The following is a 24680-nucleotide window of genomic DNA, read 5'->3' on the forward strand; positions in this document are numbered from 1 at the left end:
AATAAAGTTATCACCCTTCCTAATTTGAGAATTTAATTATTTCTCTGTGATATTTTTATTGAGGTCTATAGATTTATGTGATTGTTCCTAATCGCGATAGATGTAGGACTGATAGGACATAACCTCTTAAGTCAAGTAATTAGTTTCATAATAGGTCACTTTAAACTTTTCCTGTAGGACTATTAGGGGTCACTCTCAATGTTCTCCAATCCAGTGTTTCATAACCGCGTTGGCTAAGCGTGAGAAATTCTTCGAACTTGGGGGCATCTGGACCATATCTTCTGTTCAGAAAAAGGTCACCAAGAGTAATATGGAAAAACACCAGCAACAAAACAGAAACAAAAACATACAACAGCCGGGATTCGCTGGTGGTCACCCACCCAACTACTAACCGGCCGGCGTGTGGCTTAAGTACGGCTGAGCGGACGGGAAGCCCTGTTCTCCACACCCTGTGGTCGTATGTACCGGTTCTAAAAGAAGGGGAGTATATAACAGGCTTGTAGAAACCATTCAATCTTAATCTTCAAATGCCCAACCATACTTTAACAGTAGTTAGCGAAAGATGAATCAACAAGAAACAGGGTAAACGTATAAGTCGTCCGCATAGCGGAGAGACCGTGTCAATATTGCGGTAAGACATGTCCCATGTATATAAGGAACGAGTCTGATAAGTGTTCCCAGACGACAGTGCCTCCATGGATATCGAGCAGCGAAAAGGCCCTCTCAACGAGCTCGCTCAGCGTATCACTAGTATCACAACCCGGGTTATCCCCGACGACGAAGGAATTGAGCTCCGATTCATCAACCAGCAGACCTCGGATGAAATGACGAAACCGTCTATGCAGATGATTGACAGCATCATAAAAAAGGTTTCTTTTGATGGGTGGACGGAGATTGGTACCAATCTCAGAAAGAAGGTTTTGGAGGGTAGTGTTTATGAACAACTTGAGAACGATGGGTTGAAGCGCCTTGTGTTGGTTTCCATCGTCACAGATGGCAGACCAATCGGGCCACACGGCTCGCCTGAAAGAGTCAATACCCTCAAGGACGTCATTCGCGAATGTGGGGAGACACTAAAAGCCAAACAGTACGACCGAAATGGTAAGGCCATCTGGTCTAGCTCTGTCTTGTTTGGCCTTTCGTAACTAACAAATGCAGCCGTGCGGTTTCAACTCAGTCAGATTGGAGACGATCCAGCAGCAGAAGAATTCCTCAAACAATTGGAAGATGACCATGAGCTTGATGATGTTCTTTATATTACCAGCGGTAAGTTATGAGGCTTTTTCACGGGACTTTTGCTAAGCTGTCTGCATAGAACGGTTGGACAAGGGCTTCAGAAAGCTTCACGAGAATGGCAACAGATTTGAGCAGTGGGTATGTTCTCCGTCGCCTACTGGCTTTATTTGATTAACTTCCTAACATTGTATCAGCTCCTGAAGCTCCTGTTGGCCCCGATTGTTGATGCACAGGCATTCTAACCGATTTGACCATTGTACGGAGTCCGGGGTATGATCTACCTACATGCAGGTTTCTCGCCATTGACTACGCAGACGTTTGTAGTTAAAAAGTGCATAACGGATGGGATTGAGAGCCAAAAGATGCAATAGTTACACGCAGTAGTACCTGATCGTAACTAGTACCAATACACATTTCACTCCTCACCCCGAGCTCACCTACACCTTGAGTGAGGTCTAGCCCCTATAGTCCAATCGCAAAGATTACCATGCCAAAGTGTTCCTAGCTCGTTCAGGCCCCCTAGGAACTGCCCCCACGGATCCCACGGGCCTTCGACCCGGCTGTCGGGGACCTATCGGGCATGATAGGACTGACCGTATCGACCACCCTGAAGTCGCTCGGGGAACAAGGCGAGATCAGCTCCCCTGTCAGTTTTGTCCTAATCACCCAACCTCATCTATCGGCATTAGGGAGTAAAATTCCATTGTGTCCATGTCCAAAGTTACCAACTCCGTGTAGTCACTCCACACGCCGATCTTCCGCCCGCCTTCCCGAAGTTTCCAGCCCAAGAACTCGACGCCCACTCTCCATTCTCGCCGAGAGCAGGACCCTGACAAACAGCACAATATCTCAATTAGTTCATCCATGTTGGTATGGAATAACACTCCGTATGATCGGCTGTCTAACAATGCTGTCTTCGGTATTCATGCTCGGCACACGGATCTTGCGGTGCCGCGCAACGAAAACAGCGACCTGAATCTCGGGGAACGCACGGTGAAGAGGGTGTAAAATTTCTGCATCACTGGCAGGGATCTTAGAGGGCAAGGCTGTGGCTTGTCAAGTCGGTGCTCGCTCGCGCAGAATGATCGGCAGATAGGATAAGACACCGATGCCTAGTCTTCTGGAAGAAGGAGATCGTCATTCGGAACTCCCTTTTAGGAAGTCCCGGGCAGGGCTAGATCACATTGCGCTATCTTGGATCAAAGCGCTTACAAACTGGGCCTGGGACGCTTGTTGTCGTTGTCTCATGTACTTCAAGTGAGTTTACGTGGTGGCTGGCTAGCTAAATGTCGTAAGGTTCAAGCGAGGATGGCACTAACAGGGACTGGATGCTGAATACATCTTACGTAGAATGGAGAGGTAAGAATCTAACCATCACATGCCGCGCATGGTAACAATGTTGGCCTTATTGGCTGATGTGGCACTCAGGCCATCTTAACTACTACAGCGCTTCTAAATTAATGATTGGTTCAAGTCTGGATCTTCCAAGCTGGATTTGCCATACAATATACTAACATTGGTTAACACAAGGATGAACATTCTGCTATCTCTATTGCCATATAGCATTGTAAGGGCGCGATTACTCCATACTAACTTTGAGGCCAGCTCTACTATCCAGTAGCGGACCTTGTGGTTATTTTCGCACATGAAATTCGACTTCGGGGTATGAACAGTATAATCCAAGTAACTAGTGGCTTGGCCGGTGCAGCTTCGGGTGGTAGAAAATTGTGTATACTGTACCATTGAGCCAGGAACTCTACATAATCAAAAACATTTGTTGATCAGTCTCACCACGAATCAAATTAGCGTAGTCGCATTTCTTAGCATTACATCAATAGGCTCAAGGCATTGCTGCCAAGCTAATGAGATGTATACCATTGTTCGGCTTTTTGTTTGTGGCTAATGGTTGAACGCACGTTCAGTCCGCCGGAAATTGTGCGAGGCCGAACAGTAGAATCAGAACAGAACATCAAACAATTCTAGGCTTCCATTGCCAGTACTTTCAATGCCATCAGGCCAGGTCCATGAAAGGCGTCATAAAGCATGAATCTATTGAATGCTCGAACTCAGACTTAAGTACGGCTGAGCGGAGGGAAAGCCCTGTTCTCCACACACTGTGGTCGTATACTGGACATGAGTTAAGTGTGGAATATGTAGAAGTGATTTAAACATACTCCCGGGGTTCTAGCCTTGACTAATAAGACAATACATAATGGTCAGATGGGTGCCTTGTATTTGGTTGACTGAAGGTTGATTTACATTAACACGATGAATACCTTCAGCCTGATCATATCAGGAGTTGGAATTATCAGCACACGACCACGCCGAAGCCCCGGATGCGGCTTTACTAGACGCAACAATGCTCACGATAGATCCGTACGTGCCTGCGACCATGATAAACGAGCCCAAAGCGATTACTATAATGCTCCAAACCCCCAGAAGCGCCCACATCACTGTCGGGTTCTCTCTGCCGCGTTTCAAATTATCATAGAGCCACATGCACCCCATCGGCTGGAAGGAGAGGAACGTTCCAAGCAGAGCACCGATCAGGGAGACAAGTTCGCCGAAGATAGGGATTCCGCTTGCTATGAGATAGGAGGATACCGTGATGGCGAACGTACAACCGAGCCAGGTAGCCCAGTGGATAAATGAGTTTGATGTAAGGTGTCTTGAGCCACGGAGGATGCGGACGAAGATATATTTGCTTGGGAACTGAGCAAGTCAGATGGAGTAGCTTGGAGAGGGGAGGGAAAATGGACGCTTACGTGAAGTACAACAATCGTGCTGACTATCAGGCCAGGGAGAGAGATGCCGTAAGAAATCTTCTTTATCAATATGTCAGCCGAGCCCAGAGCGGGCGATGCAACGTAAGAGCCGCAGTAATAATATATCACGATCCCAGTCGCGATATAGATCGCTGTGACAGATCCTTGGCAAATAAGTAGGGCTCGTGTATATAACGATGGGTCGCGCATTTCGGCAGCAATGGGGAAGAATCCTATCATCAAAAACACTGGATTGTTGTTAGAGTCTATTTTCTTTCGCATGGAGCGAAATGGAGACAAGGTAAAAGCACACTGACCAGGGGTGCCAGCGTAGTCATACACAAGGGCTGAGACTGCTGAAATGGCTTCGGTGAACGAGGGGGTACCAAAGAGCTTGTAATCTGATATCCAGGCACTATCGCTCTTAGGTGCTGTTGGAGGCCTATCTTGTAAACCAACAGCGATTGTAACCATAATCACTGACCAGTTCATGATTAGCAATACGAGCCAGGGTATGGGAGCAATAGCCCACCAGCAGTAAAAACACAACCCAGCCCTACCCACGCTGTCCACTTGATCTTCCCTAGTGTTCGAATGCTGGCCAAACCGAATGAGGCGATGGCAGCTACCGCAACGAAAACAGCAGTGCAGGCTCCGTGAGGCGACACTGCGTTCAATCCAATCGATGTACTTAGTAGACCTGAACCGGAGGCGAAAATCCAGTCTAATAGACGTCGATTAGTCGGAACACTGTAGAAGCTAGATTTAGTTCACGTCTCACAGATACAGACAGTAATGCCAAAAACCTCGCGACCAACTCGACCGGACATCAACTCTCCGGCATCGTCAATTCCATAGACTTCTGGATGTTGGAGTTTAAATCTCCCGATAATATATGTTGACCAGGTGCTTATGGATGCAATGACACCGAGGCAAATAATTCCCGGAATCATACCCAGCGTGTCGAAAGCCTGAGGAATAGAAAGAACACCAAGGCCAAACTGGGTCTTCATCATGAGAGCCACTGTCCCTAGCCATCCAACCTAGTTACGGTCAGTTAATGAGGTAAGGGTGGTCAAAGGCTCTCCCACATCTCGATAGTTTGGTCCTTCTTCTGTGATTTCGCCAAACACTGCATCTTCTGCTATGGGCGGAGGGTCCATGGCTTTGGAGGACTTCTCCATGTTGCTTTCAGGTAAAGCATTCGTCGGTTCCGACATCTTGTGGGCAATTTGGAAGAGAACCTAGGAGTTATGTGAATCTTTGGGGAATATAATGGTAAAGTGATAAGACTCTCATAGAGTATGGGATATCGGATGCAGACATTGATGCCGAAACACAGGGGATGCTCTTATATTGCGGGGGTTAGACACGCTAGCAGGCTCTGACGTTACCCTATATGATATCGGATAAGTATCTCTTTGCGGTATCAGTAGCGAGTGGTTAGTTATCATTGACGGCCGTCATTCTGCTCAGAATAACGACGCAATTCAACAATTCACTTGGACCCCTTTCTGCTCTACCCTTCGGTTAAAGGGTCTATGTTCAACAAAACATGAGCACTAGATTGCCATCCTATGTTATGGCCATGGACGATTAGATAGCTTCTTTCTGCGACTTAATTGAATGAGTCTATCCCGGACATACAATACAATTTTGAGATCTTGGCTGTTGGCCATACAAGCCGATACCCCAGATCAGCCGGGTAAGTACCCCAGATAAAACCGTATCAAGCAGGTGTCTCCGAGCCTGATATCATAAATTTCACTGATTGGCTTGGTGGGCTCCGAGCGGAGTTAGGAGGGGACGCTACGGCCATGGCATCCGACGTTGTGCCTTGGTTGCCAGGAGTCCGGCATAGATAGGAGACCGGCAACAATCCGAAAGATCCCAATGTTCAATTACGATTTGACCAAAGGAAACATATGATCCTGGCTTAGGGTTGATCACGCTGTTAGTAAATTTAATATCCCACTGTGGTTGCTCTAGGTACCAACAGCAATCTTATGTGTTCATCACAGGAGCAACTACGAAGAGCGAAATTGTTTAGCTTCAGAATAGCGCATAATTTGTCACACTTATCCAGCGCGGTTATAAAACGCTCGATGGGAGGAAATTACGAGAAATACTCGATAGCCTTTGAGGAGGGAATATTCCGGAGCAACCTGCCTTGGAAGCAATCAACTTGACTCAACGGATTTGATCCTATCAGTCCCACTGCTATCACCAATGCCGCGATTAGGAATAAGCGATATCCTTACCCCGCAAATTCTGTATTTACCCCGCCTCGTCAGCCAGTGATGCGACATGTCTTTCGTCCTGCCAGCAGACCCTACCAACCTCAATTTCACCCTCGCCCTTAACTTCTCCTTGAAGCCAAGGCCGAGATGTCAATGAGGAGCGAAGTATCTCCTAGAATCGCATCTGAAAGACGGTCACTGAAGGCTAGTAAGCGTACGACGAAAGCGTGCGTATTACGATATCTGAATGAGCCAAGACTACGGTGGCATGTTGACAAAGAATAGGTGTAGAAGATGTCGCGACCAAAAGATCAGATGTACCGGTTCACATCCGTGCGATCAGTGTATCAAAAGGAACTCGACCTGCCAGTTTGAAAGTCCGTCGCAAAAGGTCCTAGTGACGCGAAGGTACGACAGTTTATCCCGTCACTATGAAGATTAACTAACAATATGATCACACAGGTATATCAATGACCTTCATGGCCGACTGGCTACTTATGAGCACCGAGCAAACCAGCTGGCATCATCAAGATCGATGCCTGCGTCGCCTGACAGTCAGGCTTGTGGGCGTCATTTCACTGGGACAATTGATGGTACTGGACAGCCAGATGTTCCCCAACGTACTGGCGAACAATTGGGTACTTCTGGAGATCATGTCCAGGATCAAGAACCATTAAGCCATGGGACGCCGAAAACAACCAATGTTCAAGATACAGTGGCAGCGAAAGCACCTCTCACAAATCCACTAGCTTTTCACATCACAGACTGGGTTCCAGGTCCCCGAGGTAGGCCGCGTATGTGTATCCTCCAGTACAATAGAAAGGCCTGATAAGACCTAATGTATTTTTTAGTTTTCATGGGCACGTCATCTACTTGGGCATTTGGTCGACGAGTGCTGGGGATGACCCACGAGAGATTAACAAGTTCCTTGCTGTGTTCAGATCCCAATATTCTGCTCTTCGATGACCACGTCTATGATCTAAAATGGGATGGAAACAAAGCAAACTATCCACAGGACATATTTGACGTCTCGAACCTTCCTACTCCAGACTTTGCCAGATACTTGATCAACTCCGTTAAGTTTCATTGCGGGCAACTTTTTTACCTATATGAAGAAGATAGATTTATGCAGCAGTTTGAATGCTTTCAGCAAAGTCCAGCTCAAACAGCCCGTTCGTCCCCTTTGTGGTTCTGTCACTATCTCTTGATCCTTGCATTCGGGAAAAGCTTCGTTGTTCAATCGGCCCGGTCGCATAGCCCTCCTGGTGCAGATCATTTCGTTCAGGCGATGCAGTGCATGCCAGACTTCAATTTCTTTGATGGCGATCCTATTGAGAAGACACAGGTCCTATGTTGTGCGGCACTGTATCTTCAGTGTGCTCACAGTCGTGGGCCGGCATATCGGATGGTAAGCCAAACCCCCGTCGTTTTGGATACCAAGATACTCACGCTCTAGATCGGAACTGCTCTTCGCTTGTCTCTAGAGCATGGCATGTATACTGAGATGCATGGGATATGCCTAGATCAGGTTTACGTGCAACGGTGTAGTCTCGTATGGTGGACTGTCTATGTCCTCGAACGCCGGATGTCGTCTCTTCTAGGAGTGCCAATGGGGATATCGGAAGAGAGTATTAGCGCTTCATTTCCGTCTCTTTCTCGAGACATCCAAGGCCCAAATGTCTTGGAGATGCATGTTATGTTGTGCCAGATCTTGGCTAAAGTAGACTTAAGTAAGCCTTTTATCCCTTGCGCCTCATGGTACTTTTGCTAACATAGATCAGCCGTGTATGGCATCGAAGGGAAACTTGACAGTCGCTATCTAATCGCCACCCAGTCGGTTCTTCGCGACATTGCTAAGGTTACTGAGCAATTGAACACGTCGTTTGACTTGTACGCAAATGGCGCAATGAATGGGATCTCGCGGATTTCGGCGCACTTGCATCTCCTTGAACATCAGGTATATTGCTATCCTAGGCATTGTTACTCGCAAGTCACTGATTGGCGAGTATAGTGCATTATCCTAACTACAAGACCACTCTTATACATATTTCTCCAATCCAAACTCGGTCATTCCGACCCTGCGCTGATGGGCTGGCTACAATCCGGAACTGTGAAAGCCCTGCTTCAGATATGCGTGGAATCCGCCCAACAGACTCTCAGGATTCTATCAAACCTACTAGAACAGGGATTGCTAGGTAGGCTCAATACTTCACTTTCATGCGTTCTCAGATATTAACCAAGAATATCGTCAGAAACCTTCCTCCCACTCGACATGGACGCCGCATTTACATCCACAGTCCCCCTTCTAATGGCTGCTGCCATCGACCCGTCTCTACTACCTGACCACACGCCCTGGTCTCATCGCGCGTACACCATTTTAGATGAAATGAGTACTCGAGGCAATCGCTCTGCGAGATTAATCCAGTCCGAACTGAAACAGTTGGATGTGGAGCTTGCCGAATTGTTGAGTGGGGGAAACACTAACCCGGCAATGGCCTTGCAAACCCCTTCTTCTCTCTGCGGGCTCGCACATGGAAGCGATCCTGTCGGGAAAATAAACACGGTTCCAAGTAATGCAGATACTCAGCACGCCTTAGATATTGACCCCGGAGATGCACTTGACCAGCAGTATGAGCTGAGCCCGGATCAGTTGATGGCGTTGGCCAACTCCTTGGATGTGGATAGCTTGACTTGGCCGTTTCCTTCGTTGGAAGATTTGTCCGTTTAGGAACATAGTTTCGTGTTAACATAATCTCTTCCCGTCATCTTGCGGGCTTCGGAGTGGACCTATATTAGGAGCATATGCTTCTGACTGGCTATTTACAAAAACAAAATGAGAAGCAATGTGAAAAATATCAACCGGTTTAATAACAGGGAGTTACTATCAGCAGCACCCTATTCGTTCGAAAGTCTCTCATAAGAGAACCTAGAATGCAGACTTGCCATTTCCTTTCGTGTAACCGACTAACCAGCGTAATGTGCATGCATGTCTCCTCTCGGTCAGATCCTATCAATGTCCAAGCACCCAATGACAATAAGTCGATAACACGCATAGGGTCATCTTTGAGAATATCGGTGTCTGAATCCGATCCGATATTCCAATGTCCGGCCCATCTTGGCATCCACACGGTCCACAGATCATTACCATATAATCTTATCTGTGAAATGGTGGGGTCGGAGAAAAAGGCCGTAGTGCGGAGAAGATAAACTTTCTGCGGCTTATCGTGGCTCGGCCCGGAAAGGGGGGTGGGGATCAACAAACCAAAATCCGGTCATGGAGGGTGGCAAGAATAGGACATACCTGAGTGCACGGGGTCATCATGGTTTCTTCGCGGGGGGTAAACATACCTCGGAGTTCTGAAATGGTAGAATGGACGTCTCGTTGCCGAGTTATTACAAAGCGCGATCGAGGAGGGGAATTCACTCTATAAAGCAGGAATCGATCGCATGGCAGTAATTTCTAGGTTATTGCTTTGAGGATATTGCTGCTTTCATTCATTCTACTTTCCCATAGTCCTTTCGGGCTATTCATCCACCAATCAATCAAACTTCATCATGGGTTCATACATAGACGACGGCCTCCTCGAGGCCATAATCGTCGGTGCAGGCTTCGGCGGCTGCTACCTCCTGCGCAACCTGCGCAATCTCGGATTCCGTGTGCAAGCCTTTGAAGAAGGCCATGGCCTCGGTGGTGTGTGGTGGCATAATCGATACCCTGGGGCGCGGGTGGACAACCGCACGCCTTTCTACGAGTTCTCGGACCCCGAGCTTTGGAGCGAGTGGAACTGGTCCGAACTGTATCCTGGACAGCAAGAAATTCTTGAGTACTTTCGGTTTGTGGATCGAAAATGGAACCTCAGCCAGGACATCATTTTCGGTACGAAAGTAACAGACGCGAGATGGCATGATGTCGAAAGAGTCTGGACGGTTTGGACAGATAAGGGGCATTGTGTGTCAGCTCGACATCTCTTGCTGTCGTTGGGATTTGCAGCGAAGAAATATATTCCGTATCTGGAGGGATTGGAGACATTTGAGGGCTTCAAGTGCCATACAGCAGAATGGCCCAAACAGCCTGTCGATTTGGCGGGCAAGCGCGTTGGCGTTATGGGTACAGGCGCTACGGGTGTGCAAATTATCCAAGAACTGGGCCCTAAAGTGAGCGAGCTTGTGGTCTTGCAACGATCGCCGAACTGTGCGCTTCCCATGCGCCAACGGACAAATAAGATTCCAGTCAGCAAGGCAGAGTATTATGAACTGTTCCGAAAGATGCGACTATGTCAGACTGGAAACCTGTATCCACGGATCGACCGAAAGGCTATGGACGACACGCACGACCAGCGAATTACATTTTACGAGAAGCTCTGGGAAGAGGGTGGTTTCGCACCGGCACAAGGAAACTACTCCGACTTCATGACCGACCTGGACGCAAATCATGCGTTCTACCAGTTCTGGCGAGACAAGGTCAGGCAGCGTATCACGACCAATGATCCAGAGTTGATCGAGAACCTGGCACCATGGGAGCCGCCGTATCCGTTTGGCACGAAGCGGCCTTCCCTGGAGCAGACATTCTATGAGGTTTTCAATCAAGACAATGTACGTCTTGTTCCGTTGAAGAAGAATCCTATTAAGCAGATTCTGCCCAACGGGATTCAATTCCACGATGGAAGGACGGTCGAGCTAGATGCTCTCATCCTCGCCACGGGATTCGACGCCGTGACGGGAAGTTTCTCTCGTGTCAATATTTATGGACTGGATGACAAGACACTCAACGGCGAATGGGGTACTCAGACAAGGACATCTTTGGGAATGACAACATCCGGGTTCCCCAACCTATTCTATCTCTACGGACCACAGAGTCCAACCGCGTTCGCGAACGGCCCTTTGATCTCCGAGATCCAGGTTGATTGGATCGTCGCAACATTGGTGTATATGCGGCACCACGCGTATACTAAGATCAATGCCAGGCCGGAGAATGAAGTTGAGTGGTCTCGGTTGACGGATGAAGCTTTCTACAGAACGCTGATGTCGCAGAATAAGACCTCCTGGTATACAGGTGGAAATATTCCGGGCAAGCGACTGGAGGCGTTGAACTATATTGGGGGATTGCCTAAATATCAGGAGTACCTGAATAATTGTGTCGAGGCTAGATGGACTGGCTTTGAATTGAAGTAGAAGCAGATATTTACAATATAACAAGGTTCTCTTCACAAGCATGAAAAGGTGCACATTGTAGAATAAAAATAACTATATGGGACTCGACTTGAGAAGCACCAAGGGGTATATGCTGCCAAGAAGTTACGATCATAATAGACTGGCGATTATTACAGAATCTATAGGCGCTCCTTCGGCACGATATTGATCTCTTTCGGCATAATCCATTGAGACAAAGACTTGAAACTCAGCATTCAAGTATGGCGCACGCCTCGAAACACTATACGGCTTAATAATCAAAGAGAAGCAATCCTCCGACTTCAGTAGTCATTAATCCCACCCCTCTCCCCGAGCACCGGATCTAGGCTCGCATTTCTCACATTCCATACAGACTCATACCGCCCCACATGCGCACCCCCTTCTGCCCAGCCCCAACTCATTCCTCGCGGATACGCCCCCATCATCGTAAACCCTGACACCTTCAACTCTCCCACAAATGTCCTCGGATCATGCGCCTCGATCCTATGCGCCCCTCCTCCGGTCAAACACGTAGGTTCCGGACTTGTCGCCTTGACATCGAATGACTTGTGCGTAACACCAGCCGGGATAACGAATAAATCACCGGGGCTCACGTCGACATAGAGCGCGCCCTCCTCAGAGCCGACACCGTACGTATGATTATGAGGGTTATCGTCCAGATCTGCCGTGCCCCAGCGGATTTTACCAGGGCCGGATAACACCACCATTACTTCGTGGGTGGCAGGGTGGTAGTGGGATCGCTGATAGTGTCCGTATGTGGTCACCCATTGCACGTCCCAACCATGTTTTGTGAATGTGTCATAGGCGAGACTCGCGTCTACTGTTCCATCTTCCCGGAGGAAACAGTTTTTGTAGAGGAGGAGCGGCTTCGGCGAGTTGGGAATTAACGCCGTCGGTTTAACGTCGTAGGCGATGATTTGGGACATTTTCAATTGGGTAGTTGTGAAGGATGGGATGACTCAAAGGCGTGGTCGGTATATTGTGTCGAAATAGAGCTAGAATTATAAGATCAGACGCCCGTCGCAGCACTATGGATGCTTTCTTGCCCCCGGTTGATTAGCTGCTATCCCCGCAACTTCCGAGGTATGACAATCGGAGCACTTGGCCGACTGTGGGCCCCGGATGCTTGGCTTACGAGCCCTCGGGGAGAGCTCCTTTGACGTAAATTTGCCGTAGGGAGTTCTTAGCAATATTCAACTTTCCTAGTGTAAACTGCTCGTAAAGCTGTGCTCAATGCACTCTTTGGATATGAGGTACGTACTCTTAGTGACTAACTTGCATATCAAGGACGTAAGATTTCTAGATGTTGTCCCAGGCTGGCTGTGTTAGCAACTGAATAGTTGCACAACCCCTATTGCTGCCCAGAAGCGGCGAGCTCAATGCATTCCCTCTAATTCAATCGCACACTCAGCTCCTTCCCATCCAGCCACTTCTCCAAATTCTGCGCAGCTTCCTTGTACCAGCCATTGATCTGCTCATCCAGGTATCCCGTGTGGGGTGTCAAAAGTACCTGACTCCTACCATTCTCTCCCCAGCTCGTTGTCCTCCAAAGACTATCCTTCGGCAACGGCTCCGTCTCAAACACATCCAGCGCCGCCCCCCAGATCCCACCCCGATTCAGCGTTTCCAACAACGCATCCTGATCAATCAGCGGACCCCGAGACGTATTCACCAATAACGCGCTCTTCTTCATCCCCTTGAGTTCCTCGGCTCCGACAATCCCCCGACTCCGTTCAGACAAAACGCTATGCAAGCTAACCACGTCGGCAGTCGCGAAGAATTCCGCCTTGGTCGCAGATACCTTGATGCTTCCGGCCTCCAGACCCGCGTCACGAGCTACCTCATCTGCCTTCTCCTGTGTCAAATTCGTCGACCAAGCAATGATCTTCATTCCGAACCCCTGCGCCGCAATCCTCGCCACCCCCGTTCCTAATTTCCCCAACCCCAACACGCCCAGCGTCTTACCCGCCAGCGAAATCCCCAGCTCCGACCCCTGCCACTCCCCACGCTTAATGGCCGCGTCGTCGCGCGCTACACCCCGCGCCAACGCTAAGATAAGAGCCCAGGTATGTTGCACCGTCGAGTGTACGCCGACAGGGCGTGCGGAAGTCCCAGCGACTGGGATCCCTCGTGAGGCGGCGTACGTCACGTCGAGGGCTAGATTGCGGCTTCCGGTCGTGAGGAGGAGCTTCAGGTTCGGGAGGCGAGAGAGCGTGGATGATGAGAAGGGGGTGCGTTCGCGCATGGTCATGATGATGTCGTATGGTTCGAGGCGCGCGATGAGTGCTTCTTGCTGCGAGAGGTCGTGGGGGTTCAGCGTGTCGGGGTAGTAGGATATGGTGGTTAGGCGCGGGCGCAGCGGGTCGAAATACGCTGGGGAGATGGATTGGTAGTCGTCGAGAATTGCGAGCTTCATTTTTAAGGATTTGGGTTCGGGATTTGGAGATTGTGGTTCAGAATGTTTTGTAGCGACTGTGAATACAATTCGGGACGAAGGTGCGCGGGAAAAAAAATGAGGAAATCGTCCATGATAAACAAGTTCTTGATCTTGCGTCACCTCGGTGGGAGGGATGAGGATATATCCGGGTATTATTAATAGTAGTTATCCCCGCGCCGGATATCGGATCTGATAATGCACGATAGAGCGGTTGGCAGAACCTTCCCTCGGAGCCGCCTCTACTCCAATACCCACTATATTTCATAAATCTCGGTCGCGGACACCAGAGTATATGTTTTATGGCTGCTGCCGATTGGAATTACGGTGTTGCATCGTGTGCAATGGTAAGTGAGCTGGTGAAGATGAAGAACAGCGGGGACTCGCCGGTGATAGAGAGCGCAAGGGGCATGGAGAGTGTTCATACTATAGATGCACACCGTTCTGACCAGGTATAACACAATTCACAAGGGAATCTTAAACCCTCCCGGCATCATCTGCCGGAAGACACCTGTCGGATTGAGTTCCCGGCTGACACGCCGCAACATGTCCACGCTCTTGGGACCGTAACTAGCGATCGGATCTTGCCACTGAGCTGCATAATTCAGATACACAAACGGATGGTATGCCTCCAAATAATGCGCGTCGGCTTCAATCCCCGAGAACAGCGTTCGCGCTGCTTCCTCCACCAAGGTGTCATCCGCCGCATCGTCCCAGGTGGCGCTCAGCAGCGTCACGACCAGAGATTCCTCGCAGTCCGATAGCCCCATCGCATTGCGGTCCGGGGCCCGCGCGTAGATAGCAGGGGGTAACGGCTCGAGCGAAATCGACCAGACGATGCCCGGCACCTGTTGTATGGCTGCTAAACTGGCATTCCATCGCATATAAGTCGCATTCAACATAGGCACTGTGGAGTTATGTGTAGTCACTACACTCAATTGCCTGTCCTCATTTTTCGCATGAGTATCGACAAGCTACAGTAGATGGGATAGGAGGGAGAAGAGTGCTTACCTTTTTCCCCTCGGTGAAAATGAGCCCTGTTCGATGGCCACGTCGTGCAAAGGAGCTATGCGCAACGTGCTGGACACGTGAGGGATCTCGAAGAATGCATCATACACGGCCGGGTGTTCATCATTGTCCTTCAACTCCCCCGTATACACGATGCTATTCACCACCTCGGAGCCCTGGCCACCTGCAAATGCAAAACTGGTGATCAACGAGGCATTCTCATCGTAGTTCACCTGACCCTTCGGGTCACTCAGCTCGGCGAACGCGCGCAGCTGCGCATCCACGGAACCTATCATATATCGGACGCTGCCACCGTAGATTGGTCCCTGCGGGAAGGCCCGTAGATCAAAGCCCGTCACCACCCCGAAGTTGGACCCGCCCCCGCGCAGAGCGGCCAGCTCCACCGAGTGCTCTGCCTCATTGAGGTGCACGATCGTTCCATTGGCCAGGACGATCTCCGCGCCAATCACGTTGTCGCATGTCCAACCATGTCGTGGCGAGAAGTACGAGATGCCGCCTCCGAGTGTCAGACCGCCGACCCCGACCTGGGCAGCGCGGCCCCCAGCCACCGCGAGGCCCACCGAGTCGAGCTGACCGTATACGTCCCCCCAGGTGGCTCCTGCCCCGATGTAGACATTGGGGAATGCACTTTTTTCTGGCGGATACTGGACCCGGATAGTGTTCAAAGCGCGAAGGTCGATAGTGATGCCATGTTGAATGTTGGATGCTCCACCGAACGAGTTGTGGCCGCCAGAGCGGATGGCGAAGTAACAGCCACTTTGCTCGTGTTCAGGCAGGATTGCATCAGTTGCGACTAGTCTTGTGATGACGCTAGAGACATCCTCTGCCGAGTCTGGGAACACCACGCACAACGGCTGCAGATCGGTGTTTTGACTAGCGAAATAGGATTCCCGGGACACTTGGTACGGATTCGTGCCGGGCAAGGCGACTTTACCGCTCCCCAAGGCTGAAGTCAAGGCGAGGCACTGGAGACGCTGTAGGTTAGTGTTCATATCTGTATGGAGGCAAACAGTGAGGGGTCAGGACGTACGCAGGCGCCCAGCGAGGAGTTTCTAGCCATGGTAGTAATGCTAACTAACAGACACGTAGTAGCAGAAACACGGGAAGAATGGTGAGACAAGTGACTAGTGTATCAAAAGAGGCTGATGCCACCGCACATTTGATCGGTCCAGGAGTTGCTGCTAATTTCGGTGGTGCCTCCCGCGGCGTGAAGTCGTAACCTAGAGTCGCCCACGTCAGGGATCATGCTAGAGGGTACCTATAGCACATTTAACGCAATGCCGGTGTGTAACCTGACCGGGGCCAATGTCCAGGATAGGGTGGGTTATGTGAGTTATTAAGTGAAACATGTGAAATTTGTCCCCTCGTCTTGTCTCTGCTCATTCTAGCGATGGCACAGTCACATTGCTTCATAGAATTTCAGACAACACTAGCTAGGCGTGTAGCTTCATGGGCGTAGATAGGTAAAGGATAATCGCTAAGTACTAACACGCAGAGTCCTCGCGCTAAATCAGGAACATCAAGAGAGAGAGAGAGAGAGAGAGAGAAAGAAAAGGAAACGATAAAGGGAGGGCGAGAAACATCTTTTCTAGGGGCGAGCGGCAAAAACAAAAAAAGAAGAGTAGAAATGATGCGTCGGCCGGGAGTCGAACCCGGGTCCCTTGCTTGGAAGGCAAGGATGATAACCGTTACACTACCAACGCTTGTTATTATTAATCAGCCAGCTCTTTTGATTTATGGCCTTAATGACTGAATATCACGAGAGGGTATCAAGGAATCATCTTCGCAATGCAACATCACACAATACCTACAACATTGGCGCTTGCGCAGAGCCTCAGATACACATTCCAACTAGTGGTTTATGTCTGAGTGTATTGGCTCATGCTTAGGACCTAGTACGTAGCGAGTTGCCGAAACCAAAGGTTCCTTGCTAACACGCGCAAGATATATATATATTGTCAGCGGACTCGTCTGGTGAGGATGGGATCAAGAACCGAATTTGGCCGTTGAGACCTGCATTAACTTTTGATGTAGTAGGCCTACACGTCTTATCCATAGAAAAAATTATAGGAGTCATCGAAAGATAGATAAACAGCCACTGCGCAGGTCTTTCTATCATCATGGCATGGGGGTTGTTGCGCCGCGGATTCCTCTCGGCCTCAGGCATTAAGTGGGCAGGTCAAACCGACAACGGATTTGTCAGCATAAGTATCTCAAACACTTGGGACAGGATTGTGGATACAGTTCATGTGACGAACTGACCAAGACCACTATATAGAGCGATGCGCAACCAAGTCTGGGGACTTGGTATTCTAGTCTTTTGGTAGCTCAGTCGGTAAAACACTCCCACGGACCTGCCAAAGCGGAAGGTGGTAGAAGCGCACCTGCCACCGACCGTCACAGTTCACACGAGCTTATCGATAAGCTCGCGTGAGCCGTTCCATGGTGTGGATCTGCCAAGACCAGATTTATAAGCAGAACGATTCGCATGACCTTTTTGCATTTTTATTTCAGTTATTTATAGTGAAAAGAATAAGAATCTACTAAGTAGTTTCTAAGAATCATTAAGTACTTAATAAGTACTTATTCGACTTGGTCAAATAATGTAATGTATTGAAAGAGGTCGTGTGAATTGAAAAAAAAACATTGAGGTGATGCGAACATCACATGACCAAAACCTGCTGATTAAGCAGTTTCGACTCGCGGGACCCACTTTCAAGAGGTCAGGTCAGCTGCAACCAACAACAGGAGACGGGGCAAGCTTAAATAGCATTGAGGCGAATTGAGAAGCATGTGCAGTTTTACTTTATGGAGGTGTAACCTCATCTCCATTGTCAATACTATGGCTGCACCTGTGACAATTACCACAGCTAGCTAGAAGTTACAGGCCCCCGGATTTTGTTTTTCCTTTTCCTTTTTTCTCTCTTGTTTTTTCTTATTTCTTTTTATAAATAGTGCTTTCCCCCTTTTTCTTGCCTTTTTAAATCTCATTCATCTGTTTTCTGGTTTTCCTCTTCAAAGTCACTTCTTTGTTCTGTTCCCAAGAATTGCGAAGATATTGATCGAGGTACCCTACCTTCACAATTCACTTACCTACTGTAACCCCTTGAGAACATCCGCCATGCCATGCCTTATGTTAGCCGTATATCAAAGACGCTAGTTATCACACCTCCAATCGCAAAGCCAATTCCCTCAAAACCTCTCAAATCTCAATGCAACTGCCGCAATGACAACCGGCACAACGCTAACCAGCTCGCCCAACCCCGCAAACTCAGGCGGAATCCTGGCATTGACAAAGGCTCCCGCACCAAGCAAAATAGCAAAGAGGTTGTACACGAAACTCCATCCGAAGTTAAACCGAATACGACTGATAGATTTGCGACTGACACCAATAATGGTTAAAATGCCGTTGACGCTGGGCCGCATGAGGACCACGTCTGCGGCAGATTTGGCGACCTCGGTGCCTTCGTTCATGTGGACTCCGATTGTGGCGGCTGAGAGGGCGACTGCGTCGTTTGTGCCGTCGTCGCAGAATATGACGACTGGTCGGGTGGGTCTCGGGTCGGTGGAAGACTGGGAAAGGAGGTTCTCGATGTATGTGCGTTTGTCGGCAGGAGTGGAGCGCGAGTGGACGTTTGAGACTGGAATTTGTAATGTGCTGGCAATGGAGCGGACAGAACCGTAGTCGTCGCCGGAAACTATGTGCACTGATATTCCGCGTTCGAGCAGAGTCGTGACAGTCGATGCAGATTCAGGGCGAAGGGTATCTTCGAGGGTAAAGATAGCAGCGAGGGAGTCGTTGATGGTGAAGCAGAACACAGTGTAACCTTGTGATAGCATTGGCTGTACCCGAGCATCCGAGGAGAGATTTAGCCAGCGGGTATTACCTGCGCGAAGAACCAGGCCAGATGATGTGCCCTCGACCCCTTTTCCTGTCACAACACCTTTACCAGATACACTGGAAGGAAGTATGCCTTGATCTTTCAAGTGATTGGCCACAGCCATCGACACAGGATGTTTTATGTCACGAACCAGCCCGAGAAGTAACGATTTGGCGGAGATGCAGTCACTTTTGGTGTATAGTTCCTGGTTGATCGACAGCTTACCTTCTGTTAATGTGCCAGTCTTGTCAAAGACGACATGCGAGGTTCGGTGGGCTACCTCAATGCTGTCTGCAGATTTGAAGACAACTCCTCGCTCGGCAGAAATACCACCTGCAATTACAATAACCATTGGAACAGCGAGGCCGATAGCACAGGGGCAGGAGACAACCAGAACAGTGATAGCATATGTGATGGCCTGGACTGTTGCCTCTGCGCCAGTTTGGTTCCGAATCCCAACGCCCACAACCACCCAGATGGCAAAAGTTAAAACAGTCAGAGTGACAACAACTGGGACGAAATAGCTGGCAACGCGGTCGGCGATATCTTGAATTTTTGGTTTGGATAGCTTGGCTTCATCAACCATGCCCGCGATCGTGCTTATGGTGTTATCCCCAACAAGGCGAGTTAGCCGAACGTGGAGCATTCCCGATCCGTTGATAGAACCGGCAATCACTATCGATCCGATGTATTTCGGAACTGGATTGGACTCCCCAGTGACCATAGACTCGTCAATCTCGGAAGTCCCAGAAATGACCGTACCGTCCGTCGGGATTCTAGCGTCAGGAGTAACCTTGAAAATATCACCGTACTGTAGGAGTCTGATGTCTACCTCAAGATCCTCAGACTCGCCAACCAGCACCGCAGTAGGCTCCTGTAAGGTGTGAATAGATATCGACTCAACAGCCTTCTGCCGAGCCAAGGCGCTGACATACCGACCGACCATAATCAGAGTTACCAATAAAGTACTTGTTTCAAAGAATTGATCTGTCGGAAGTGGACGCCCAGCAACTAGGTAACCAAAGGAAACGATAGAGAACACGTAGGCTGCAGTTGTACTTAGGACAATCAGTAGGTCCATTTCTATCATTCTGGAGAAGATCAAACTCTTGAGAGCTTTCGGGTAGAATGGTCCGGCGATAACGAGCTGAACAATTGTTGCCAAGCCTAAAGATGCCGACTTGTACGCAATCTCCCGTTTTGGAAGAGGAGCCCAAGCCATGACAAGAACTGGAATTGTCAAGAAAATCGATAGTAAAGTCATCCATCCGACATGCCGGACATGTTTACCGCCCGCTTCGAGAGTTGGGTTATCACGAAGGGGGGCAAGTTGTAGAGGTGACTCCCAACCTTTCTCAATGAGATCCCTTACACCCACAATCTTTGGATCAAAAGTGACGCTGACCGTATTCTTGTCAACTGCCCGCATATCAGTAACACCCCTAGGCCAGGACTGATCCATGAACTGACGCGAATCGCAAGGAGCGATTAGGTCAATAATGGAGCCTTGGCTGCTCACTCTCTCGCATTTGAACTCCGTGGTTCTTTCTAGGTGTTTCATAACATCGGAGATAGAACCAAGACGCAGATCCAGCTCGAACTCAGCTCGAGCAAGAATTAAGCTTGTTTTGAGGTTCTTTACTGATTCCACGGTACCAAGGGTTCGTTGGAGCTTTTTTTCGCATCCTGTACAGGTCATGCCGGAAATACTAAGGATGACATGCTCCTGGCACGGAAGGCTTTTTTCTGGATCCGGAGAGACAGAGGCCGTTTCAGTCAAGGTCCCTTTCGGCGTTTGCGCATTCCCATCAAGACAACATGCATCTTCGCACGAGTTAGCAACGTCAACGGTCACGGGCTTGGCGCAGCAGGTCTTATCACAAGCCGTGTTTCTTGCAGGCCTGCCCCCACGACTGCATGCTATCGATCGAGGGTCTCTCTTGATGGAACATTCCGCCACACTCAGGCAAGTGCTCGCATCTTTGGTACAGTAACTTTCAGTAAAGCTACGCCGGAGAGGTGTCTTCTTTTTGGAACGAGACATTGTAGTGGGCAGCCGTCCCGGAGGTAGACAGCAAGACTCTTGTCCAAGAGCTAGCAAGGCACGACAAATACAGCCGAGAGCATCCAAAGTGGCTGCATAGCTTTCTCGGACCTTGCGAGAATGGTGACAACATGCCTTGCCATTCTGCATCCCTTGACAGGAGCCGCGAGCCTCGGGACTTGCATGAGATCTAATCGAACCTGAAAAATAATATGAGCGGGTTATTACAAGGATTGGTTGATAGGTCTATACCTCTGGAGCTCGTCCTTCGCAGTCCAGGACGCGTGTCGCCCCTTTCGCATTCACGGAGGGCAAGACGATCAAGACAGGACGTGTCGCAGCACGGTGAAGCCTTCAATCTGCAACAACTGGGTCTGTTGAATTCCTCATTTCCCTGGGGGGCCAGCTCCACAACAGAACAACAATTCTCTTTGTGGACCGGCTGTGTCAGTTCGGGAGCACAATAGGTATCAGCTATGGGGTCTGGCTCGATCCCAGACTTATCGATCTCCTTTCCTTTGTCGGTCGGGATTTCGCGGAGCTCATTCTTGGTGTCCGCCGAGTAAACTACAGATGATTCAGCACCACAACAACCACTTTCATTTGCCTCATCCAAAACCTCCGTGTTGTAGATACTACAAGGGGCAACTTGGGAACGGTTCACAGGCAGTTGAAGAGTGCCCTCGACATCACAGCAAGTACTTCTACCATCCCTGTCAATGGTGCTAGAAGACCGCACCTCGAGCGTCTCAGGCGACAAGATGGCGGAGGTGTCGGGTGGAACCGCTGGCTTGCAACAACCAGATCCGCAAGCCATAGTTGGCGCGTCAAATTTGATGACTTAATGCTTAGAACGAGCGGTTGGATGAGGAAAGAGAGATGCCGCCAGGGCGGAGATGGAGAAGTCGCGGGGGGTCTTGGGTGATCGTCTCCTTTGGGCTTAGCGCCATCCGGAGATCCCCGCGCGAGCTGCCTGCCTATTGTGGTTAGCGTGAACAGAGGAGCGGATGCCTTGCGGCCTGACGGATGTTCCCCGAATAGCAGCGACTAAAGCTAGGGTTTCCTTTCAGACAGGCTATTGTTTATGAAAGCCAAAAATTGACTTGAAAAATTGCAAAAGTGTCGAAGAAAGTTCGCTATGCATTGACGTCCATATGAGTCACCCAGACGATGTTATGGTCAGGACGTGTTAGATGAATCCATGGGCACTATCTACGAATTGACGGAAATTGCCGGCTTCATCTGGCGAAGACCTCAATACATTGGTTCCTAAACAAAGATAATTTCTTGACTCTGATACTGAATGATCGTTTAATGCCTCCTCCGCCTTTACTCCGATGCCCTACGTGGGTCTTTCACAACTCGGATCATTTTATAGGTGTATCACGCGGTATTCCGGACTGTAAAGGTAACATACATAGCTAAATCCTGGATAATGATAATTGGGAGATTATCGCAATAAGGATTACAACAAGAATGTGTTCTAAATATTAGCTGAATAGACAAGCACGGCTATCTGAGAGTTAGGACTAAACCTGAAAGCTATCTAGGCCTAGCTTTAGCCCTACAGGCTTGCATAAAACACTTTATGTGTAGTCAAATTCCTGCCCAACGGATCGTGATTCGCTGGCATCTGAATTTGATTTCTCTAATTATAACTGCCTTCATATTTTGTCCAGCGTAGTGATTAAGTAGACCAATCCATTTGGTGGAAACCAACGCGGAGTTGCCTAACGCACCCATAACGAGGCAAAAGTCTGCACAGGCTCAACAACGTATGTAATAACACAGTCCAGAAACTCATCATCGTCAAAGTCAGGCGTCGGCCCCAGATCACTATCGATACAATGACGAATAGCTTCTGCAAGGTCATATCCGAATTCTTCTTCCACCTTCTCCTGCCATTTTTTGGCTGTACAAAGGTCCGTGAAATCGTTTGGCCGGCCGTTATCGAGAAACATCCGGCGGAGGGGGTGCGATTCAAGTTTCTGGCCAAATGAAAGCTCTAAGAGAACGACTCCTAGGCAAAAAAGACTTTGTTTTGTGCCAAGGAACTTTGTGGTTTGGGCCCCGTGTTGTTGATGTAAATACTCGCGGATGAAGAATCCCCCGTTTGTGTTGATGGTCCCGAATTCAGTTTGTTTCTTGATAAGGATATGCTCCAGGCTCCAACGACCACCAATCCACGAATTTGTTCCTTGAAGCTCAGGGAGAGAACTGACCAACAAATGAGCTAGTTGAAACCTCTGCGACTTGGGAGGAAGTTCGCCAGACATGACCTCCGCAAGACTCAATGTCTCGTGTGGTGTTAAGTCGTCCTTCTCTTGGGAAAGTATCAAGCTTGTCTGAGCCTCCATCGAGAAGTATCCCGCAAAAGGCTCCGCAGAGTTGGAATGAATGCTAGCACAAAGATCCTTTATTAATGGGTATCTAGAGAGTGAGATTGAGCAACGTCTCTGTGGAGGTTGGAAGCGGACCCCCTTGTCTACTCTATGTTTTGGATTGGGGATTCCTTGGATGTTGGGCTCTTCGGAGGCACGGACTTTTAAGTTGACAACTTTAAAGATCGAACCTAGGCCCTTTTTGATGGTTTTATAGCTCTTGGCTCCGGTCGCCTTCTTCATCATGTTCTGCTGCTTTATTTCAAGGATGTTGTTTGCAAATGATGGAGACTTTGTCTCGGTTGCTGGTGTATCTTCCGTGGAGTGTGTCTGGGCTTTGCAAATCATCGGCGGAGATTCACGTAAGAGGAGCTTGTGTGCGATGGAGTCCAAGTCATTTTTGGTACCTTGAATAGATTGTAGGGAGATCCCAAGTCTATGGCTATGGGTGTGGTCGCATTGCAGGGACCGCTCCAAAGCGCCGTGAAGAGCTTTGACTTGATTTCGCCGGGCTGCTAAAGCCTTGAGCTTCCTTGACGTGGCGATTGTTTTGTTGGAGACGTTTGGGTTCCTGCTATAGGCCGAGCGGATAACCCCGATCTCCAGGATCTCCTTGAGTCTGTCGTTATTCTTCTTCATTTGTGATAAGAGCTCTGGCTTGCGCCTTGACAGAACATGATGGATTCGGTCAAGTTCCCTGCGCAATTTACTTTTGTTGACCATGTTGACCTGCAATGTTCAGTGCTGTGGACTGGAAGGATGATTCGGATGTACCACTTACCTTTCCATCTTCGATCGGTAGGATCTCAATCATCTCAAACACCACGAATTTCAGATCCTCCAAAGTCTGCATGAAACGGATGTAATTATCCCCCAGTCGTTCGCGGAGTTCCTGCTGCAGCGTGGAATCCATCCAACATTCTCCGTTGGCCTGCAAGAGCAGCTCGATCCTGTCATCTGGTATCGGAAGCGGATTCAAGAGGGTTCTAACAAGAGCTTCAAGCCTGTAGTATTCATAATCGATGTCGTTGATGAAGTCGTTAAATGTCTGCTCGTACCGCCACCAATCTTTGAGCAGTCCGCCGCCTAGATAGAGCTCTTTTCCAGCCTTCAGCACAAGCGGCAAGACGCCCAAAATAACTCCGACGACCTCAAAGCCAGACATATTTTCCCCCACTACGACGACATCGAAATATTGGCCACGATGAAGAGATAGTGTTAAGATGATTCAACTTTTGATGGAAAAGGCGGTGGGCGACGCAGAGTTGAAACACGGCGCTGCATCGCCACGTCAATCTCGCCTAATCGGGTTTAGAAGCAAGGCTGGTCCTCGAATGCCCTCACACAAAAAGAACCATCATGATGCCAAACATTCGAACTTTTATTGCAGAAAGGCTTCCATCCTTTTAGCGTAGGACCAGGCTTGTCCAGGACCCTGCAATGTCGACTTTTCCGAAGCCTTTGACAACTACAGTTAACC

The 24680-nt window shown here is 49.1% G+C and overlaps 9 protein-coding genes and 1 non-coding gene across 10 annotated transcripts; 3 read left to right on the plus strand and 7 right to left on the minus strand.

The window, feature by feature from the left end:
* Positions 1 to 695: 695 nt before the first annotated feature.
* Positions 696 to 1478, plus strand: LDX57_002626 (ankyrin repeat protein; the record flags this gene model as incomplete). The annotated part of the gene is made up of 4 exons (XM_046084277.1): positions 696 to 1101; positions 1159 to 1266; positions 1316 to 1374; positions 1431 to 1478. The coding sequence occupies 4 exons, from the start codon at positions 696 to 698 to the stop codon at positions 1476 to 1478; spliced, it is 621 nt and encodes a 206-aa protein (XP_045940240.1).
* Positions 1479 to 3528: 2050 nt separating this feature from the next.
* On the minus strand, positions 3529 to 4234 carry LDX57_002627 (uncharacterized protein; the record flags this gene model as incomplete). Its single annotated transcript, XM_046084278.1, has 2 exons — positions 3529 to 3948; positions 4002 to 4234. Coding segments are annotated over 2 exons (653 nt in total), but the record flags the coding sequence as incomplete, so codon positions are not given.
* A 3694-nt stretch (positions 4235 to 7928) lies between these two features.
* Positions 7929 to 8969, plus strand: LDX57_002628 (fungal specific transcription factor domain-containing protein; the record flags this gene model as incomplete). Its single annotated transcript, XM_046084279.1, has 4 exons — positions 7929 to 7971; positions 8023 to 8198; positions 8253 to 8436; positions 8494 to 8969. 4 exons carry the CDS (start codon positions 7929 to 7931, stop codon positions 8967 to 8969), a joined length of 879 nt encoding a protein of 292 aa, XP_045940242.1.
* An 827-nt stretch (positions 8970 to 9796) lies between these two features.
* On the plus strand, positions 9797 to 13869 carry LDX57_002629 (flavin-containing monooxygenase; the record flags this gene model as incomplete). Its single annotated transcript, XM_046084280.1, has 1 exon — positions 9797 to 13869. One exon carries the CDS (start codon positions 9797 to 9799, stop codon positions 11411 to 11413), a length of 1617 nt encoding a protein of 538 aa, XP_045940243.1. The 3' UTR covers positions 11414 to 13869.
* Positions 11713 to 12357, minus strand: LDX57_002630 (cupin domain-containing protein; the record flags this gene model as incomplete). Its single annotated transcript, XM_046084281.1, has 1 exon — positions 11713 to 12357. The coding sequence occupies one exon, from the start codon at positions 12355 to 12357 to the stop codon at positions 11713 to 11715; it is 645 nt and encodes a 214-aa protein (XP_045940244.1).
* Positions 12822 to 13847, minus strand: LDX57_002631 (D-2-hydroxyacid dehydrogenase family protein; the record flags this gene model as incomplete). The annotated part of the gene is made up of 1 exon (XM_046084282.1): positions 12822 to 13847. One exon carries the CDS (start codon positions 13845 to 13847, stop codon positions 12822 to 12824), a length of 1026 nt encoding a protein of 341 aa, XP_045940245.1.
* A 460-nt stretch (positions 13870 to 14329) lies between the features above and the next one.
* LDX57_002632 (FAD-binding oxidoreductase) lies at positions 14330 to 15954 on the minus strand (the record flags this gene model as incomplete). The annotated part of the gene is made up of 3 exons (XM_046084283.1): positions 14330 to 14807; positions 14877 to 15859; positions 15925 to 15954. 3 exons carry the CDS (start codon positions 15952 to 15954, stop codon positions 14330 to 14332), a joined length of 1491 nt encoding a protein of 496 aa, XP_045940246.1.
* A 571-nt stretch (positions 15955 to 16525) lies between these two features.
* On the minus strand, positions 16526 to 16597 carry LDX57_002633. The gene has a single exon. It is a non-coding gene; the product is annotated as a tRNA-Gly (tRNA).
* Positions 16598 to 17914: 1317 nt separating this feature from the next.
* LDX57_002634 (cation-transporting P-type ATPase PCA1) lies at positions 17915 to 21021 on the minus strand. Its single transcript, XM_046084284.1, has one exon. It carries the CDS (start codon positions 20967 to 20969, stop codon positions 18087 to 18089), a length of 2883 nt encoding a protein of 960 aa, XP_045940247.1. The 5' UTR covers positions 20970 to 21021; the 3' UTR covers positions 17915 to 18086.
* Positions 21022 to 22549: 1528 nt separating this feature from the next.
* On the minus strand, positions 22550 to 24365 carry LDX57_002635 (uncharacterized protein; the record flags this gene model as incomplete). The annotated part of the gene is made up of 2 exons (XM_046084285.1): positions 22550 to 23929; positions 23982 to 24365. The coding sequence occupies 2 exons, from the start codon at positions 24363 to 24365 to the stop codon at positions 22550 to 22552; spliced, it is 1764 nt and encodes a 587-aa protein (XP_045940248.1).
* Positions 24366 to 24680: the final 315 nt, after the last annotated feature.

Source organism: Aspergillus melleus, assembly GCF_016097325.1.
Source record: "Aspergillus melleus strain CBS 546.65 chromosome Unknown contig1, whole genome shotgun sequence".
Lineage (NCBI taxonomy): Eukaryota > Fungi > Ascomycota > Eurotiomycetes > Eurotiales > Aspergillaceae > Aspergillus > Aspergillus melleus.

Coding starts and splice junctions, on each gene's coding strand:
- LDX57_002634 (XM_046084284.1), bottom strand. CDS start 20,969: ATGCAGAATGGCAAGGCATGTTGTCACCATTCTCGCAAGGTCCGAGAA.